Raw genomic sequence first — 19,316 nt, forward strand, 5'->3', positions numbered from 1 at the left:
GCACGGTTGGAGCTCCAGCTGTGAGTAGTAGCCTGGCCCAATGAAGGGCCAGTCTGGCCTCAGCCCTAACCTGGGGAGGGAGGGAGGGAGGCCCTGGATCAGCCCATGGATTCCTCTGTCCTTGTAGCCCCTCCCTGTGCCTGCCAGGGAGCCCCGGGGCCCCAACGCCTCCCCAAGGCCAAACGGCCAGGGCCCGTCACCCCCAGGACGATCCTTCACGTGCTTGGGGGCAAGGAGGCAAAGCAAAGGCCCCCCAGTGCATGTGGGAAAGGACATGGGCTGGGGGGAGGGGCTCATAAGTGCTCCCAGCTGTGGTAAGCAAAGGTGCATGTGTGCAGCCATGTGTGGTGCCTGTGAGCCGTGGGTGTGCACACACATGGCTTTGTACATGTGCACATCCTGCGTCTGCCCGCCTGCGTAACCCTTCGCATGAGAGTGCTCCTGTGGGCACCAACTCACTGCAGCATGCAGTGCCTGGAGCACCCTCTCTCCAGCGGGCACAGCAGCATGGACGCAGGGCCAGCCATGGGGCACCCCAGGGCAAGGCTTGGCTTGCTCCCATCCCATGGGAATTCGCATGCAGCCTGGCCTTCCCACAGCCAGGAGGCGTAAACCCCGCTGGCACAGGGCAGCACCCCCCAAGGCTATGGCACCAGCATCATGCAGCAGGATCTTCACTCACCTCCACAGCTGGCCTCTGCTCTCAGCCAGGCTCCCAGGCTGGAAGCCACACAGGAGCAGGTGCCAGGGAGGCAGTGCTGGGGCCCAGGCAGAGCAGCGAATAGCATGGGGACAGCAGCAGGGAGAGCACTGTGCGGCTCAGCCCGCTGCCCCCCTCCACAGGGAGAGGGAGCCCTGGGCCGCCACCACTGCCCCCTGGGACTATAGGCGCTTGCAGCATGGTGCTGGTTGGTGACTGCAGGGCCTTTAATTGCATCCAGCCCCCCCCTTGGGTAACCACGGCAACCGGCACCCATTCCAGCCCTAAATTAGCACCCCCAGCAGCTGCACTTGCAGCCCCCTGGCTAGGGGTGCAGGCGAGCCCAGCCCGCTGGTCCTTGGTGTGCTGAGTACTATTATGGGCCGGCACATACACACCCCTGGGGCCCTAGGCGACCTGGGCCCTTAGTGCAAACGCTGCAGTGCAAGGACCCCTCGTCGTCTTCGCTTGCACAGCCCAGGCTGGGCTGAGCCCTTCGATTCTGAAAGGTGCCTTCCTGAACCAAATGGCCCTGGGGCCCACCCCTCCCACTGTGGGGCCCACCCTTGCAATCCTGGAGGTTTCTGACTGCCAAGCCAGAGAGCTGAGAACCTCTCCGCGTTCGTGCTGCCTCATGTATCAGCAACAGGAGCAAGCCACCAACTGAACGATACCTGAGACTGCTGATGATGTTCGACCAGCCTGTGGCTCTCGTCCTGGAGCCAGGCCCCACGGGGACAGGCGCCAGCTCCCTCCCCCATGGCCAGGCCGGCCCCACGGGGACAGGCGCCAGCTCCCTCCCCCCTGGCCAGGCCGGCCCCACGGGGACGGGCGCCAGCTCCCTCCCCCCTGGCCAGGCCGGCCCCACGGGGACGGGCGCCAGCTCCTTCTGCCATGGCCAGGCCGGCCCCACGGGGACGGGCGCCAGCTCCCTCCCCCCTGGCCAGGCCGGCCCCACGGGGACGGGCGCCAGCTCCCTCCCCCCTGGCCAGGCCGGCCCCACGGGGACGGGCGCCAGCTCCTTCTCCCATGGCCAGGCCGGCCCCACGGGGACGGGCGCCAGCTCCCTCCCCCCGGGCCAGGCCGGCCCCACGGGGACGGGCGCCAGCTCCCTCCCCCCGGGCCAGGCCGGCCCCACGGGGACGGGCGCCAGCTCCTTCTCCCATGGCCAGGCCGGCCCCACGGGGACGGGCGCCAGCTCCCTCCCCGCTGGCCAGGCCGGCCCCACGGGGACGGGCGCCAGCTCCCTCCCCCATGGGCAGGCCGGCCCCCCGGGGACAGGCTCCAGCTCTCTTCCCCACGGATGGGCTGGCCAAGCTCAGAGCACCACAGCAGTAAATCCCCCTCCCAGCACCTCAGGGAGCTCTTACTCCACTTGAGGCGGGGCAGATCGATTACAGAGGGGCCGTTTGTAGCACAGTCACTGTTCAGAGCATGCCTGTTTTCTAGGGCTCCTATGGAGGGAGTGGGCTTCAATCTCTCTGGCAGTCCTGGCTGCTGCCATGGGATGGGGGGTGGCCTAGAGATTTGCCAGGGTGCCATTACAAAGAGATAAGATCAACTCGTGTCAGAAATTGATTCCCCTCCTGCCTGCCCGAGAGTGGCACCACTGCCCCAACCTGTGCTATGCCAAGCCCTGTGGGCCCAGGGAAAACTGTCTGGACAACTGTAGCAGCGCTGACAGCCCTTGCTTTGCTCAAACACCAGCCCTGGGTCTCACTGCAGGGCCACCGACAGGATCGGGGCCACATTTGGGGCAAGGTCTGGCTCTGATCCAGTGCGCAGCTCCCAGCACCACAGTGCCCCACTTGTGCTGGCAGCTTCTAGGTGCTACTGTCATCAAAATAATGAGCCCCCCTTTGCACTGCTGCTTGTGGGAGCAGATTGCTGGGCAAGCTGATTTAAGGCAGAGTGGGGGCAGGGAAGGGCCTGTCATCTTCATACCCCCACTCTGATCTGCTCTAGAAGCCAGGAATCCCCCTGCCAGTATCACTGCACCAGTGCTGCCAGGGAAAGAGCCTATGGGACCTTGACTGCAGAAGCAGCCATGGGGAAAGGGGGCTGTTAACATCTCATTGTGTTAGTGGGGCACAGGTGGCATAAACCAGGAGGGTGCTCACTGTGCCACCCACCAGCATGCACCCCTTGGGCAGGGGAGGGTCTGCACTGTTGCCATCTAGCTTTTAAGCCAGGCAAATGTTGCTTCCAAGAGGCTGGGAGGGAAGTATCAGCAAGGAAAGCTGCCTCGTGGGCACCAGAAAGTGCAGGGGAAAGAGCTGCCACAAGCCGAGCCAAGCCGGACCGTGCAAAGGGCATTAAAACCAACAGTGACAGGTTCGACAGCCCTCTCAATACAAAAAAAAACAAGGAAAGAAGTAGGAGGGCTGAGCACTGAGGAGGGGCTGGAGATTAAAGATAATCTAGGTACGGCCCAATGCCTACACAAATTTGGCCTCAGTTTTTCCCAGGGTCAAGAGGACTTGGGGGCAGTGGCAGGGTGGCTCGTGGGAATGAGGATTGCTAATATACCCATAGTTAAGGGGAAACAAAAGTGATCTGGGAAACTACAGGCCCATTAGTTTGACCTCAGTTGTATGCAAGGTCTTAGAACACATTCTGAAAGAGCCATTAAGGACAGAGGTGAACAGGAATCAGGATAATATACAACATGGTTTTACAAAAGGTAGATTGTGTCAGACCAACCTGAGAAGAGAACGGATTGTTAGAGACAAAGGAAATACAGTAGATCAAATCTACCTGGATTTCCTTAAGGCATTTCATGCAGGTCTGCATGGGAAATTAGTTAAATTGGAGAAAATGGGGATTAACACAAGACTGGAAAAACTGGATAAACAACTGGTTAAAGGGGGACTACTGAAAGGGGAAAGGCTAGTGGAGTTCCTCAGGGATTGGCCTCGGGCTCAGTCTTAGTCAATATTTGCATTAGTGACCTTGGCACAAAAAGTGGGACTGTGCGAATAAAATTTGCAGATGACTCAGATTTGGGAGGCATTGCCAATACAGAGGATGACTGGAATATAATACACGAAGAGCTGGAGGACCTTGAAAACTGGAGTAATAGAAATGGGATGAAATTTAATAGTGCAAAGTCCTGCACTTTGGGCCTAACACCAGGAAGCTGAGGACGTATCAGTTGGAAGCGAGAGGAGAAAGGCCTGAGGCGGGGGGGAGGGGCTAATGGCTCAGTCAGCCTGTGATCAATGGGATGTGCTGGAGAAAGGTAAGTCAAGCCTAGGATGCATCAGACGAGGTCCCAGTAGGGCCAGGGACATGTTACTCCTCTTTACACCAGGCACTGGTGAGACCTCACCGGGAACACTGGGTGCAGTGCTGGGCTCCCAGCTTCAGAAAGATGAATTCAAACTGGAAGAGGAGCAGACAAGGGCTACTAGGATGATCAGTCGAATGGAAAACCTACCTTGCGAGAGGAGAGTCAAAGAGCCTGGCTGGTTTAGCCTCACCAAATGAAGGCTGAGGGGAGCTATGATGGCTCTCTACAAATGCATCAGAGGGATAAATACCAAGGAGGGAAGGGAGTTATTTCAGTTAAGTGCCAATACTGGCACAAGAACAAATGGATAGAAACTGGCCATCAACAAGTTTAAGCTTGAAATTAGAGGAAGGTTTCTAACCATCAGAGCAATGAAGTTCTGGAGCAGCCTCCCAAGGGGAGCAGTAGGGGCAAAAAACCCAACTGGCTTCAAGACTGAGCTTGATAAGTTTAGGGAGGGTATGGTGTGATGAGATGGGACGCATGCCATTGTAGCCAATCTGTGGTTGCTAGCAGCAAATATCCTCAATGGCTGCAGACATGACACTAGATGGGGCAGGCTTTGAGTTACTACAGAGAATTCTTTCCCAGGTGTCTGGCTGGTGGGTCTCGCCCACATACTCAGGGTCTAACTGATTACTGTATTTGGGGTTGGGAAGGAATTTTCCCCAGGGGCAGATTGGCCAAGACCCATGGGTCACGGGTCACTTGCTGGTTTGAACTGGAGTAAACAGTGGATTCCCTGTAACTTGACCTCTTTAAACCATCATGTGAGGACTCCAGGGACTCAGCCAGAGGCTAGGGGTCGATCACAGGACATGAGGTTCTGTGGCCTGCAGGTCAGACTAGAGGATCACGATGGCATGTTCTGGCCTTTGGCTGTGTCTCTCTGAGCAGTAGCGGATCTAGGGCCCTTAGCCCCACCCCCTCACCAGCACTGTCCAATCCAATGCCCTGAACAAGGATGCCCTGGTGCCGGGGCCCTGGCAGCATCTGGTTCCCACGCCACACTGCTTCACCAATACCACTGAAATAAAGCAGCGAGGAGGTTATTGAACAGTATTTTAATACCATATCAAAACACCTAGACTAATGAAGAAAGCTCCCCTCCCACCCCAAGCTCTGAACAATTTTTTTTATTTTAATTTTTTTTTTTTTAATATATAAATACAGAAATCTTTCCGGCAGGGCCCAAGCCCACCGCTTGGGAACTTTGCCATGGCTAAAACGCTCCTCCCATGTGCTGCTCTCCTCAACAGCAGGTGGTGGGGTGTGTGTGTGTGTTTGCTTTAATAAAATCCAATCTCTTTCCTTTTTCTGTCTGGAACAAAAAAAATCCACGTGGATCTAATAAAAAGGATCCAGCATCTCTGCAGGATGCTTGTGACTTAGAACCTTTAACTGTAATGAAACCTTCCCCCTCCCCCTTATACACACACACACACAAAAGGAGGGGAAAGTTCAGTGGAGACTCATCAAAAGAAATAAGGAATCCTTTTTTGGCCACTATCATGAGGCTGAGTGGGAGGAGGCCGGTGAGGGGATGAAAGCTTTTTGGGTGGCATCTGGCTATTTCAGTCACTGAGCGGTAATAGCCCAGTTCAAGAGCGGTCAGTCCGTAAACATCACCAGGCAAACACACCAGTCGACACTGAACTGTTTTGTTTTTTTGTAAACACTTTAAAGACAGACCTACAACGCCTCCGGCAGGTGAACAGAAGCTGCCCCCGTTGCTGGGGACTGTTCGTCTCCTGTCATGTTCGGCTGATTACAGTTTGGTGTCCTCAAAGGGAAAAAAAATCCGTAGTCAGTGCAAAAGTAAGCGGGGCTCGCGGTGCCAGGCCCGGCCCAGCGCGGAGGCGCTCGCTAGGGATACAGGAATTCACCTGGGTTTCAATAGGAATAAATAACGCGGGCTCCAGTCGGCCCATGACAGCTCCATCCTGGGTCAGCTTTCCTTTCACGGCTGGAAGAAAAGGCCCTTAAGCCAAACAGCATGACGGAATTTCATTTCAGGGTCGCAATTCACTGCTCCTGCTTCCTCTCCCTTGCTTAGCAGGTTCTTCTCCCCCCATGTCAGTGGCGGTGGAGGTGTAAGTATGGAGAGAAGGCAGCTCTGCTTGCAGGGACAGGCTCACCTGTATTGATTTTTCCTTTAAATTAAAAAAAAAAAAAAATTGGCAGCATCCAAGTGGATTCAAGTTTCTGGTTTTTGAGGAGTTGAAGAGTCAGCCTGAAACTCTGGCTGGGGCGGGTGGGAAGGGGAGAGGATGAATGGCAGGTACAGCAAGGTGCCCTGTAGAGAGAGAGACAACCCAATGTCACCACACCCGTCTCGCCTGGCCAGGCCAGTTCCGTGGGGGAATGCACTGACAGCACCCCATGGCTGCGTGCCCACAGTGCATGCAGACGGGCCTTCAGACAGACCCGCCGCCCCTAGTGCATTGCAACATCCACACAGCACGTGCACACGCCCCATGCTGCAGAAGGGACACACTCCCACAAGCAGGGAGCTGTGCAGTGACCAGGAAAAGGTTAAACTCGTACTCGCTGAGCGCTCTGATCCCTGGAGGACAAGGAGACATTAAGGGACAACGTGGGACTTAGGCTACGTCTACACGGCCCCGCAGTGCGCATCGCGGCAGCCAGCTGCAGCGTGCCCCGAAGCGTAACTGCCCAAGTGAACTAACGGGTACCCAGCTGGTGCTAAGCTAGCCCCGTTTCAAACAGGACTAGCGAACGTGATCTTGGTGCCGTTTAGTTCACCCTAGCGGAGTCACCACGGAGCGGTTACAGTGCAAAACTTCAGCATGTGCTGCAATTCGCCCCCGTAGTCCCTGCTGCTGGGCTGTGTGGACAAGCCCTGAAACACAAGGTGGGATTCTCCAATCTGCCTAGGGAAACCGAGTCCCGATTTCTTAGCTGGCTTGGATCACCTCAGCCAGGAGGGACATTCTCTCACTTGCATTAGTCAGAGCTTTGGAACCTCCCGCTGAACGTGTCCAGCCTCATTTGCCCTTCTCCCAGTCCGGCCAGCGTGAAGCCAGGTGGACCCTGCCCTGCCTGCTGGCAGCGCTGCTTGGATCCCAAGTGACACAGGAGATGGTTCAAGTGCTAGCCCGGGTACAGGGGCGGACAGCTCCGGCTGTCCTCACTCAACCATTCCCTAGCAAAGTGGCTCACTGGACAAGCCAAAGGAACAACTTCCTCCCTGCCAGCCCCATTCCCTCTTGGAAGGCAGGCTCCGCAGGCCACATGCTGCGCCCTGGGGCCCAGTGCATGCACCAGGAGTGCGCGCTGCACAGGTGCAGCTGATTAAAACCTAGGGCTCAATTCTGGTGCTGATGCACAGGAAGGAACAGCCCCCATTCCCTCCCCCAGGGCAGGGCTGGCCACACAGAGCCAGCAGACCTGTGTCTCTTAGCCACAGGAGTTAGCAGCTCTGACAGATGCCCCCGGGGAGATAAAGAAGAGACAGTGATTTTTAGTGTCATTTTGAGCAGCAGAACTGCACTTAAAACGACAACACTTTGCTTTTGAATGTTGATAAAAACAAATGACCCCAATTTGCTTTTCGTACTACGTCCGGGTTATTTCAAATCACACCGGCTCAGCGCTCTGACACTGTCGCTACAAACCAAAGCATTTTCTTTTCAGCTCAACCAGAGATCAGCCTTCCACCCAGGGGGAGAGATTTAACGCTGCTTTCATCTGGCCCCAGGGAGGGGAGATCCTGAGACAGGTGAATGCTTGCTTTGGGGTTGGTTTACTATTCAATTCCAATGACTCACACACACTTGGAAGAAAGGTAATTTTTAAAAAATCCTCCACTCCTGCCTCTTCAGTGAAGGTGTATGAGCTTCTACTAACCATCTCCAAGACCTCCTAGAGATCCTCCAACATCCAGACTTGACACCACTAAGGTAAAAGAAACCTATAGGACATACATCACTCCAAAGCCGCTTTTCTCCATCACAGAGCTGCACAACAGAGCAGAAATCCAGAGGCTACGGATCGCTATGGCGCCACACCCAGAGGCAGGGTGGGGTATCCTATGTTAGAAAGAGCCTCACCTTAGAGAGAAGTCAGCAGGCATGCCCAGCAGGTCAATCAGAAGGATGCTCTGGGCAAGATCTGTTCACTTCAAACCACGAATCTATACAGCTGGGGAGAGAGAGAGAGACTACCGTCATTGGAGCAGGCAGTGAGCTCGCTCTGCCAGGTGCCTCCTTCAGCTCAAACTGCTTCATAAGGCAGCTTCTCTAGAGGAGATGCCCAGAATTCTCACCCCAGCGCTGTCAGCTGAGTGCCAGGAGGGAAGGACTTGCTGAGCAGGTGGGGGGGCACCCTGCATCATTGCGCCCGAAGTAGAAAACTGGGGTAGAGGAGACTCTGCTATAGGTTTGTGAGGTGGCCCAGGGGGGTGGCTTGCTCTGGCCATACCAGGAGTCCTGGTTCAGCACCCAGGGTAGCCAGTGTTAGGAGAGGAAGAGTGGGGCTGTGGTCAGGGCACTAGCCAGGCACTCGGTAGAGCAGGTTCAATTCCCTGCTCTTCCACAGACTCCCTGGGTGTCTGGACAAGTCCCTCAGTCACCCTGCATCTCAGTTTCCCTTTCTGCCCAATGGGGGCCTGGCCTGCCCCCCAGGATAGATCCGCTGAAGACTGGGAATTGCTCAGATAACCCAGCGATGGGGCTCAGATAGACAGAAGGCTGCCGAAGAGGCCACGTTCCACAGCCTTTCGCTCACTGCTGGCGGATTCGTTCGCGCTGCTGCTTTGTCTCAGCGTTGTGGGCACAGGCAGTGAGCTATGCGTACACCACACACGCGGCTTGGCCATCGCCACGAAGGCGGGTCCTTGGAGCCAGGTGCCCCCGGGCCTGGCTCACAGCCTGTCCTCTTCCACGCGGGGGAAATGCCAGACTCTGACGGGCTCTTCCAGGCACACTGCCTGGCGCTGCAATGCCAGCAGAGCTCACGAGCTGAGCAGCGCCAGGGCCTGCCTAGACTGGGGCTTTGTGAGAAAACCAAGGGTGCTGTCACTTGAGGGGGCCCAGGGCTCGGCCAACAGCCCAGCATGGTGCTGGGGGCGCCGTGCCACTGGAAGGATGTCCGGCTGAGGGGCTGAGCTCATGTGGTCTCATCCCCTGGGGATACCTCTAGCGTTAGCTGGCGAACCAGGAAGCCCTTTGAGAGGCTTTGACTGTACTGCTACAGCCAGGAGCAAACAGGGCACCACTGGGCACCATGCAGGTGTGTTTGGGAACATTTGCTTCGTAGCCAGGAGCTCAGCATTGAGCAACGAGGTATGAGAAGGGAAATCGATTCCCGCTGGGAATGCAATGGACCCCACTCGCCTGTCCTATCCATTTCCCCCAGGTCCCTTCCCCAACAGCGCGGGGCAGCAGCCGCCCCCCGCAGCCAGCGTGGGACTCTGCCCAGCTCCCGGGGGTGCAGCCAGGGCTCCTCAGCACTTCGCAGCCATCAAAGCCTGGCAATGAACACGTGGCGCGGGGATCATCACCACTGGCAGCGAGGGCCACAGTGGCATGGGGAAGGGAAGGACCTGAGGCCACCCAGTTAGTCAGTGGCAGTGCTGGGAACAGAGCTCTGTTTGAGATGAGGCAGAGGGGAAAAGGGGGCTGCAGGCACATGCCCTGGGCAAGTGGGATGTGGGAGGGTTTGCCCAGGGCTTGCCCAATAGCAGCCGTTCTGCAGAGGAAGCGCTGAGCCAGCCCTACCCCCTCCTTCAGCTCCCCAGGAAGCGACACGTGCCCGGCCAGGTACCTTTTGTGATAAATGCACAGGCAGGGCAGCCTGGCTATCGTGTCCCCCTGCAGAAGTTCCTCCAGGCAGATCACGCACTCGCCCGCGTCTTTAGTCAGCACATCATCTAAAAGGGGCCGAAAGAGGAGAAATGAGGAGAGAGGCAGACAGCGCACCAGGCAACTGCCATCCCCAGCAAACAGCTCCTGCAGGCTGTGCACCAGCCCCCTGCGCCACCCTGCAACTCTGCCTGCTCACCCCCCATGCTGATCACTACAGGCATGGGGGGTTCCGGGTGCTAGGGCCCCGCAAAGGCTGCTGCATGGGGTGGGTGGGGGACCAGATGCTGGATGCACACAGCTCGCATCGGTCACATCTCCATGCAGCTCTGACCCCAGGATGGATGTGAACAGCCCCACCCCCCAGTAAATTGACAGGGCCCCCCAAACTGGAGCTGGCCCGATGGCCAGGCTGGCTGCAGGGCCAGGAGCCTCTCCCTTTCCCCACAACCCATCCTATTCCCCTCTGGACTGGCCATGCAGCTCCTGGGCCCCTTGCACAGAACAGGTGGCGATCCATGTCCCCACAGAATGCTACATAGCCCTGATCACTGGGGGCACCAGGGGAGTCCTGCACCCCTGGGGTGCTTACTGAGTAACTGTCTTTTTACTGCCCTGGGCAGACACAAAGAAAACCTCAAAGCACCCTTGCGAGCTAATGAACCATTGTCCCTGGGTCACCAGAGGGCAAAGTGAGGCACAGAGTGCCCTGGCCAAGGCCCCACTGGACAAAGGTAGATAGACAGACTCCCCAGCTCCCAGCCCATCCGTCCTACCTGCACAGAGCATTAGACACGGCCACCCGCAACACGAGGCTCCTCAGCCAGCTTTAGCAGCCATGCCAGAGCCGGGCCCAGCAGGAACCGGAGGTCACCAGCCGCTCCTTCACCCCCAACTGCCAGCCCTGCTGCCCAAGGGCCCTTCTATTTGGCAGGCCAGCGGCTGATCCAGGGAAATAAGGCTGCACCTGGTCTCTGAAGCAAATCCGGCTGCAAGCAGGCGTGCTGCTTGGAGCCTTGCCTTGCGTCACCTGGACACCCACCAGGCAGGGAAGCGGGTCTATTGCCATCGCAGGGCCCTGGCTAGCTCTGAGCCACACCGGCGAAGGAGAAATGAGCACCCCCTGTCCCCAAAGGGCTGCTTTGTCCAGTGGCCGGGCACCGGCCGGGCACCGGGTTTGGGGAGGAGTGTGCTGGGGGGTGAGGAGGCCCCCAGTGTTTGGACAAGAGGGCAAAGCTGTTGGCCCTGAGACTGTGCCGGCAGCTCCCAGGGCCTGGCAGGAAGAACACAGGATTTCTGCGCTCTGCCCCCCAGCACAGACAAAAGGTGCCCAGCGATGGCACACCAGCCACTCTGTGCTCAATTCCCCAGCCCATCTGGCCACGAGGCAGGAATCCGACTGCTAGCTAGGCACAGCGCCTGCCAAACGCCGGCGAATGAGGCAAAACCACCCCCAGAGAGAGCCCAGACACTGCCTGCTTCAGGCCGCTTCCAAACCTGCGCTGCTTTTTCCATGCCCAGAGCTCGTCAGCTGGGCCCCCGGGCGGGCTCTGCCCATTAGAACTGGGTCTCCGAGTCATTCAGGAGATGAGCGTGGGAATCGCAGGCTAGTTGGCAACTCAGGCCATGGCTCAGTCCCATGCCAAGGGGGGAAGCATGGTCTGGACTGGAACGGCAGGAGGCTGGCAGAGCTGTGTGGGGAGCCCCAGCATGGCAAAGGCTGCTCAAGCAGTGCTATCGGCTCCACACGCTCACAAGGGCCAAAACCAGCCTGGGAATTCACGCGCTCCCATGAGCCAGCGCAGGCATCGCCGTGTCCTTGCGAGGAGTGGCCAGGGGTGGCGGAGATGCAGATGGAGTTGTTAGTATGCTGGCAGCAAGCCGGCTGCCCCCTCTCCTGGGACTGCAGTCTCCTTGCTGTCCTGCCTCCCAGAGTGTGGACAGGCAGCCTGCCGAGACGCAAGGAGCCCCTGGGCATGGACTGAGGGCAGCAGCTCTGAGTGCAGGGCACAGACCTGCCGGCCTGGGCTGGGGCTTTGCAGAGACACAGGAAGCCAGAGCCAGCCCTACCCCAGAGCATACCACGCCCCTGCACAGGGGTTTCTGGTGACACAGCGGGAGGGAGCACAGGAGATGATCAGGCCAGGGCCTCTGTGGTCTCAGTGCCAGGGTGAACAGCCCCTCTCGGATCGTGGTGGGGGCCAGTAGCTCCGTGCAGCGCCTGAGGAGGGCTTTGGGTGCAGGTATAAACATTTTACCAGGGTCTGGGCTGCACACCAGCCCTGAGAGCCCTCCCTGCCTGCTGCCACCTTCGGGAGCCATGCACAGCCCTGCATTTCAGCACCGACATCTCTCACCCGCACCCAAAGAGCTGTGTCAGCTCTGTCCCCATTCCACTCACCATGGGCTGAGCAAATCCTGTCACCCAACGGGGCCCTCTGACAGCACCGTGCCAGCATTAGCCCTAGCAGGAGGGATTCCAGGCCACCCCTGCCAAGTAGGCACCGCAGGGAAGGATATAATTTAACCATCTATCTGCCAGAGCATTCAGGGTGTCTGGCCGTCAGCTCCCAGCCACTGCAGGGACTGCTGCCAGAACAAGGGCTGCAGAGGCTCCCAGGGCCTCCCTTCCCAGCCACCCCAGCAGGAAGCTATCCCCACTCAGGCACAGGGGGGTGATGCTGGCTGGGCTGGGGAGGGAGCTCAGGGCTGTGCCACTTCAGCAGGAGGTGCTGCAGAGAGCAGGGCAGACGAACCCCGCTGGTCCAGCCCCGGCTCTCGGAGCAGGAACACTGCCGGGAATAGCTGGCTGCTAGAACAAGTCTGGCAAACACGGGCAGGGGACAAGCTTGCTTGGCTGATTCCCAGAGCCACACGAGGGGCGGGGGCCACTCCGGGGGGGAGGCAGGGTGATGTGCCAGAGCAGGGAGCTGCCCAGCAACAATGAAAGCGCGCTCTCTAATCCAGCACCCTGGGAGGAGGGGGACCCAGCTTGGGAGGCAGAAACAGTCTCCTCCCCCTGACCTGATTTCCAGCTCCCAGGGACCCAGCCCCGGCTCACAGCGTGCCAGAGACTCCCACGTGACGGGGAAGGTGTGGTGCCAGCACAGTCCTGGCACGGACAGCTAGACCAGATTGCACGGCCCCGGCGGGAGGGTGCAGAGGAGGAGGTGGCACCTGACAACAGCCTCGTGCTCCCCTGGCATTTCACCCCAGTCCTAGCAGGGGGCTAACCAGAGCACAGCTATGGCCCACTCCATCACCGAGAGGGGGCAAGGCTGCCCCTATTTCCCATGGCAGGTTCCCTCCCCCAGAGCTGGGAGGCAGCACCAGCAAGGAGAGCGCAGGGCTGGCACCAAAGCAGTCTCCCTGCAGCCAGCCCCATGCTCGTACCTGCCAGCTGCCCTGAGACACGCCTGGCCGCTGGCCCGGAGATCCCTGGCACTGCTACCCCGCTAAGATCAGGAACACTCCCAGGGCCTGCACAGCGACTGCTCTACTCAGAGCACCGGGCCAAGCTTCCCAATCCTGGCTGAGGGGCAAGTGCCACCCCCAGCAGAGAGAGTGCCAGCCCCATGCCATTCGGCCTTGCAGGGCTCTGACCTGGGCTGTCAGGTGGGCCCTGCCTGAGGGAGCTGAGCCGAGCCATCACAGAGCTGTGATGCCTTTGCCAGGGTGGCTCCTGCTGCAGTGCCTATGAATCCTGGGTGAGGTGCCCAAAGCCATACAAATGCCTGAGCCAGGATTAGAACTCAGGACTCCCTGGTTCTCAGCCTGAGGCACAAGCCTCCTGTCACCTCTGCCCCTCATGTCTAACCCCCCACCCCGCTCCTCTCGAGCGCACCCTCGCCCTGGCACCCACTGCCCAGCTCCTCTCCTCATACTCTAGGTGCCAGGAGCTCATCTCTATCCACAGGGGTCACCGTGACAGCAGGGTAGCCCCTGGCCTGGGCCCTGCCCATGAATCCCCCCCTAGCCTGACAGCATCAGTCCACAGGCCAGAGCCACTGCCAAGCCAGGCCACTGCTACCATGGGAGTGACCCCAGAGGAGATCACACTGGCCTCTGCGGGCTGCAGCACTGTTTGTTCAGTGACTGATGGCTGGCTGGTTCCCCACCCCCCCCACTGCTCAGCTCGCTCCTGCCCCAGTGACGGCTCACCCCCGAACCTCCCGCAGCTCCCAGGCCAGCCCGCCATAGCTAGCCGGCCTAGTAACTTGCTATCGCCTTCCGTGGCTCTGCCAACATGTCCAGCCATGCCAGAACCTGCATTCACCCCTTCCCACTTTCACCGCGATCTAACCCGCACAGCCGCTCCCTTCTCCTCCAAGCAACCCTCCCGGGTGCTGGCTACAGCTGGGCAGGTGCGGAGCTGCGGCTGCCCCCTGGCCATACCCCAAGTACAGACCACAGGCAAGCAGGCCTCCGTAGCTCACCCAGCTGTGCCAACCCCCCATTTCCCTGGGCAGCTCAGGGATGCCCTGGACTCTGTCCAGCCTAAGGGGGCCCTGCTCCTGCTGTACCAGAGCATAGGTGGCTGCTGCCAGGGAGGGCAGCGTGGGCTGGCACCACTGCCCCGGGCTCCACCTGGCCTCTGTGCTGAGGACTACAGCTGCAGGGCGGTTGAACTGGCAGGGTTCACCGACCTGAAAATGAAACAGATGCACAGGCCCAATGCCCAGAGCCGGGGCTCCAGGCTGCCCACCTTGGCAGTGCCAGCTTAGCAGGGGGGAGCGAAGCAAAAAAACCTGCCTTTAACTCAGCTTGTGTGCGCCAAGGGCCAGTGTAACCACACTTTGCATCACCTCCTGCCCTTACCAGTTGGGCTACTGCCAGTTGGCAAATCCCTGGCGTTCCTGGGGTGGGGCTGTGCGGGGGGCTGGCTCCAGGGGTTTACCTCTTCATTCGCACAGCAGCAGTGCCAGTTGTGGAAGCCAGCAGGGCTGCACTCTAGGCAGTTTACGCAAGAGACTCGGGATGCTGGCAAGTCCCCAGTGGGGTTCCTGCACTGGGCTCTGGGGACCTCTGATTTAAAGGGAATAGTTACAAATCCCATTTCCCTGCTCGGCTGCAGAGCCAGGTCCCAGTCAGGCTCTGAACGGTGGGGTAGGGGGCTGTGCGAGACCAAACGACAGGGAGACAGCTCAGTGGGTGTCTTTATGTAAGCGCCAGAGAGGGAGGGTTGGCCAAGGGTCATTAAAGGCAGACATGGCCCTGCTCTCCCGGCCATGTCTAGCAGGTGTGGGTCCTGGGGGCAGGGCCTGGACAGCACCAGGCCCACCTGTGCTGCAGCACGGGTGCAAGCCAACCACCACACTTGGCCTCTAGGGCTTTAGGAGCCATGCTGAGTCCAGTCTGGAGGGGCCCTGCTCACCTCTGCTAGCAGCAAGTTCCGGGTCTCTGGGCAGCAGGAAGTCAGCCCAGCTAGTTTGCTTGCATGGCAGAGCGGGGGCTGGCTAGAAATGGGTGTGTTCTGGCGCAGATGCTTTGCTGCCAGTCGCCCCCCTCCTGCTCAGCCAGCCGAGTGCACTCACAGCTGTTAACAGTCTGGACAAGGCTCCGCCCTGGGTGCATCCTGCCAGGCACTGCAGGCTTCCGCAAAATTCCTGAATGAGCCTTGGGAAGCGTGGAGTGCAGCTGGGCCCCTCTGCACGCTGGCTGCCCTGTGAGCTATACACAAGGGGCTGCTCGCTCCAGGTCTGGTTGCAGCTGGGGCCAGTTTCTGCTAGGATTTCACAGCTGTGCGGTGTGCCCAGAGGAAGGTTTCCCATACCCAAGCAGGTTGTCTGGTGGCCAGTGCCCTGTGGGGGTGGGGATACACAGGCACATCCAAGTGGAAGAGGACCTGGCTGAAGAGTTAAAATATTGATGCCCAGGTAATTAGGCAAGTTGATTGCAATGGCTCCTCTGGGAAACAGTGCCCATAGATTGCCCTCCAACTCCTAGCGTGACACACAACCTCACCCAGCATGGCACTGCAGCCGCCTCTGGGGTGGAGCACAGCCTAGCAGTGCACAGATATGGATCAGTTCATTCCTGGACAGAAAGTGAGGACTACCAAATGTCACAAACTGCAGGGGTTTCCAGCTGGAGTGTGGCCAGGGTAACTGGGCAATGCTGATTGGAAAGGCGGTACCTCCTGCAGCACCGAGCCCCTCAAAACATGCTCTGGCGCTGGGTCACTCAACTCCCGCTCCCTGCTTGTTCACCAGCCTCACTTCACTGGAGGTCTCCTTGTGAGTACAGAACAGGACTGACACTTGTGAGAGCCCCCAAAATCCCAGCCCAGGGCTGCAGCCATTCCTCCAGCACCCACCACACTCTAAACTGCTTCAACACCGTTACAAACTCAACGGCGCTGCAGTGAGAAACTCCCCCAAGGAGAGGAGTTCAAACACACATTAACTGTGTGTGGGCAACACCATGCCAACAAGCTACAGGAGCAGAAAGATCACAGCTGAGAAGCAGGCAAATTACTCGGACACAAGTATGGCCAGATCATTCCCCCAGTCCCCTTACCACCTTCGTTTCCAGGCAGCTCATTCCACACCATTCTGCGCACTCCAGCAATCTCTGCACTACATTATTTTGCCTTGAGTTCCCCACCATGGCTGGCAGCAGGGTGGAGAGATTTAAAACAAAGCAATTTAAATAATCAATTTTAATCATGATTTAAAGCAGCAAGCAGGAAACCTGGGCTTAAATAATTAATTTTAATTGTGTCTTACATTTTTACTTTTAAATTATTTTTCTAAGGAAAGGTTGAGTCTCATTCACTGGTGACCACTGAAACATGGATCTGCAGCCAGATATATGCTTTACACTGATTTTGAGGTTCCTTTTTGCTAACCCAGAGGGTAGCACTAGCTCTGTACACATTTAATTACTTGTGGGGGAATTCTGTGTGATTGCATACATGCATATATACATAATTTATGAGCCTTGAATATTTTTATTTTTTTGTGCAGGAAAAAAGCGTGTCAAAATGTTGCTGCAGTTCTGTCTCTTGCCCACCAGATGGCGCTGTGGCAATAGACCACAGCAGCAGCTCCCAGCCAGCTAGGAAGAGAAAGAGCCTGCCTTCTTCAGAGCCTGTCACACCAGGTCAGGAGACATGGGCTATAGGGAGACAGTGTGGGGCTGCCGGGGGATCATAAGGGCTAGTGGGCGAGGACAGACTGGGGCAGGGGCTGAATGGGAGTGGAGGCACAGGGCCACAAGAGGGAGGGAGGTGCAGGGCTATATGGTGATGGGGAGGGGTGCAGAGCCACATAGGGAAAGGGGAGTGGCTAGGTGGGGGCACAGAGCCACATGGGGACAGGGAGAGGGGGTGTCTGAGTGGGGGTGGAGGGACCCACGTGGACAAGGGCAGATGTACCTGAAAGGGTGAGGCTAGGGGTCAGCCAGGTCTACATGAGGGAAGCTCCCTAACAATCCCTCCCTGTCCCCCCTCAAAACACCTGTTCCATATTTTTCCCACCCATACACAACAATCCTCCAAGTTCACTCCCAGGCTCCTGCCCAGCAATTACTTCCCTCTCCCTCAGCTCCTCCATTACCCGACACCCCCAAGCCTTTGCACTGCTTCTGAGGGGTGCAGGAAATATGGTTTGGTGGTGTAGTTTTATTAATCAGAGTTCTGTATTATTATGCCTAGTACGGAATCTATTTGTCAAAAAAAATTTCCCGAATGTTTTTTGTTGTCTGTATTGTTATAGACATACTTGCTGACAGGTACTTTGAAATAAATGATCAAAAATAATTGAAACAGGTGTGATTATATTGTGCTATTTTGACAAAACATGCAGAGTTTTGCAGAAATTTAAAATACTGTGCACAGAATTCCCCCAGGAGTAATGACATTTATTTAAGCAACTTACATAACTTATCCTAAAATTTATTTATTCCATTTCTTAATTTTTACATTTAGTGTGTTAGAAAATGTTGAATGATGTGTTTCCTTTTCACTAGATTAATTTTTTAATTTGCGATCGGGATAGAAATTCAAAGTTAAAAATGCACAAAACCAGCATTTTAAGGTTCTGGTGGTGTTTTATTAACAAACAACTACGGCCACCTTAAAAATGCTGGCTACATAGTAAAGATGTTTTGGAAAGTTTATCAAAATATGTCTTGCATTTAAAACTGACTGATCTACAAACAAAGGCAGGATAATCTGTAGTTAAGGAATTGTACTGATTGTTTCTGGTCACCAGGTCCTTCAAGATTTGAGAACTAGCAGAACTCATCCTCTCATACTTAGGTTTTATTCCTGGATTGGAAGAGGAAAACAAACCTTCCTGCTTTTTCAACTGCCAATTGGTTTTTTCCATTTTGAATGAACTGGCCCTTGAACTGACCAGGTTGAATAAAGTGAAATGAGGAACATATTCCTGCTGCACTTGCAGAAGAGGCTATTGCTGTCAAAAGCTGGTTTAGCACTTCAGCAAACTCTGTAGAAGCAGCAAAGAATCCTGTGGCACCTTATAGACTAACAGAAGTTTTGCAGCATGAGCTTTCGTGGGTGAATACCCACTTCTTCGGATGCAAGCAGTGGAAATTTCCAGGGACAGGTGTGTATATATAAGCAAGCAAGAAGCAAGCTAGAGATAACGAGGTTAGATCAATCAGGGAGGATGGGGCCCTGTTCCAGCAGCTGAGGTGTGAAAACCAAGGGAGGAGAAACTGGTTCTGTAATTGGCAAGCCTCGCGGCGACCGGCAGAGCACCCCCAGCGGCTTGCCGCCCCAAGCACACGCTTGGCGTGCTGGGGCCTGGAGCCGCCCCTGCCCAAGTGAGAGGCCAAAGGGGCAGCTGGAAAGAAACGGAGGGCTGCAGGACTAACAGCAGGAGGCGGCGGAGCACTGACAGAGCTGCTCCCAGCTCCTCATTCGTACAGTGATTTACTGTAGGCCTGTAGTGATTTACAGGTGGGCTGCAGGAAGCGGCACATCAGACTATCAGGGGGACTTGAACATTAAAACACATTTCCATTGGTCCCTTGACCCATCTGCCGAGCCCCAAGCTCAGCACCCCGCAGCTCCCTGGCTAGCTGACATCACAAACACCTAACCCAGTGTGGGGAGCACAGAACAGCCCGGGGACTCCAAAATCACAGGGCAAACACACCCCCATGAACGTGGTCTCGGCAGGGAAGCAAAGGAGGATACGGGGGCTGCAGGATAACAGCCTGAAGCTGTGAAGTCTGTGTGACTGAGCTGGGAGCTGAAACGCTTTTTCAGTGCAAAAAACTATCAGCGTCTCAGCTCGCCTTGAACACGTATTAACATCATTCCCCCACTGCCCAATCTCTGGAGAGCGATGGCTTGGAGGCCGATCGCACCAGAGGCTGCAGCACAAACGCTGTGCTGTGTCCGTCTGCAGGACTCTCCCCTCTGTCACCCGTGCCCAGCCCCTCCACGCTCCAGACTTTGCTCCACCTGCCACAGCTGCTCACTGCTCCTGTTCATCCGCTGCACTGGAGAATCTGCGCAGGCAGC

The 19,316-nt window shown here is 57.0% G+C and overlaps 1 protein-coding gene across 2 annotated transcripts in view; it reads right to left on the bottom strand.

Annotated features, from left to right (window-relative positions):
• Positions 1–5,040: 5,040 nt before the first annotated feature.
• Positions 5,041–19,316, bottom strand: part of ZNRF1 (zinc and ring finger 1) — an 86,203-nt gene continuing 71,927 nt past the window's right edge. Inside the window, exons 3-5 of one of the 2 annotated variants that reach the window (XM_044987110.1) lie at positions 9,780–9,885; positions 8,066–8,156; positions 5,041–6,145 (exon numbers count right to left, since the gene is read on the bottom strand). In XM_044987110.1, the coding sequence (XP_044843045.1) occupies positions 8,099–8,156; positions 9,780–9,885 (164 nt within the window). In that variant the 3' untranslated portion in view covers positions 5,041–6,145; positions 8,066–8,098. Of the gene's footprint in view, positions 6,289–8,065; positions 8,157–9,779; positions 9,886–19,316 lie in introns of both variants that reach the window. The other variant, XM_044987109.1, reaches the window with a different exon arrangement.

Source organism: Mauremys mutica, chromosome 14 (genome assembly GCF_020497125.1).
Source record: "Mauremys mutica isolate MM-2020 ecotype Southern chromosome 14, ASM2049712v1, whole genome shotgun sequence".
In the NCBI taxonomy this organism is placed as follows: Eukaryota; Metazoa; Chordata; order Testudines; family Geoemydidae; genus Mauremys; species Mauremys mutica.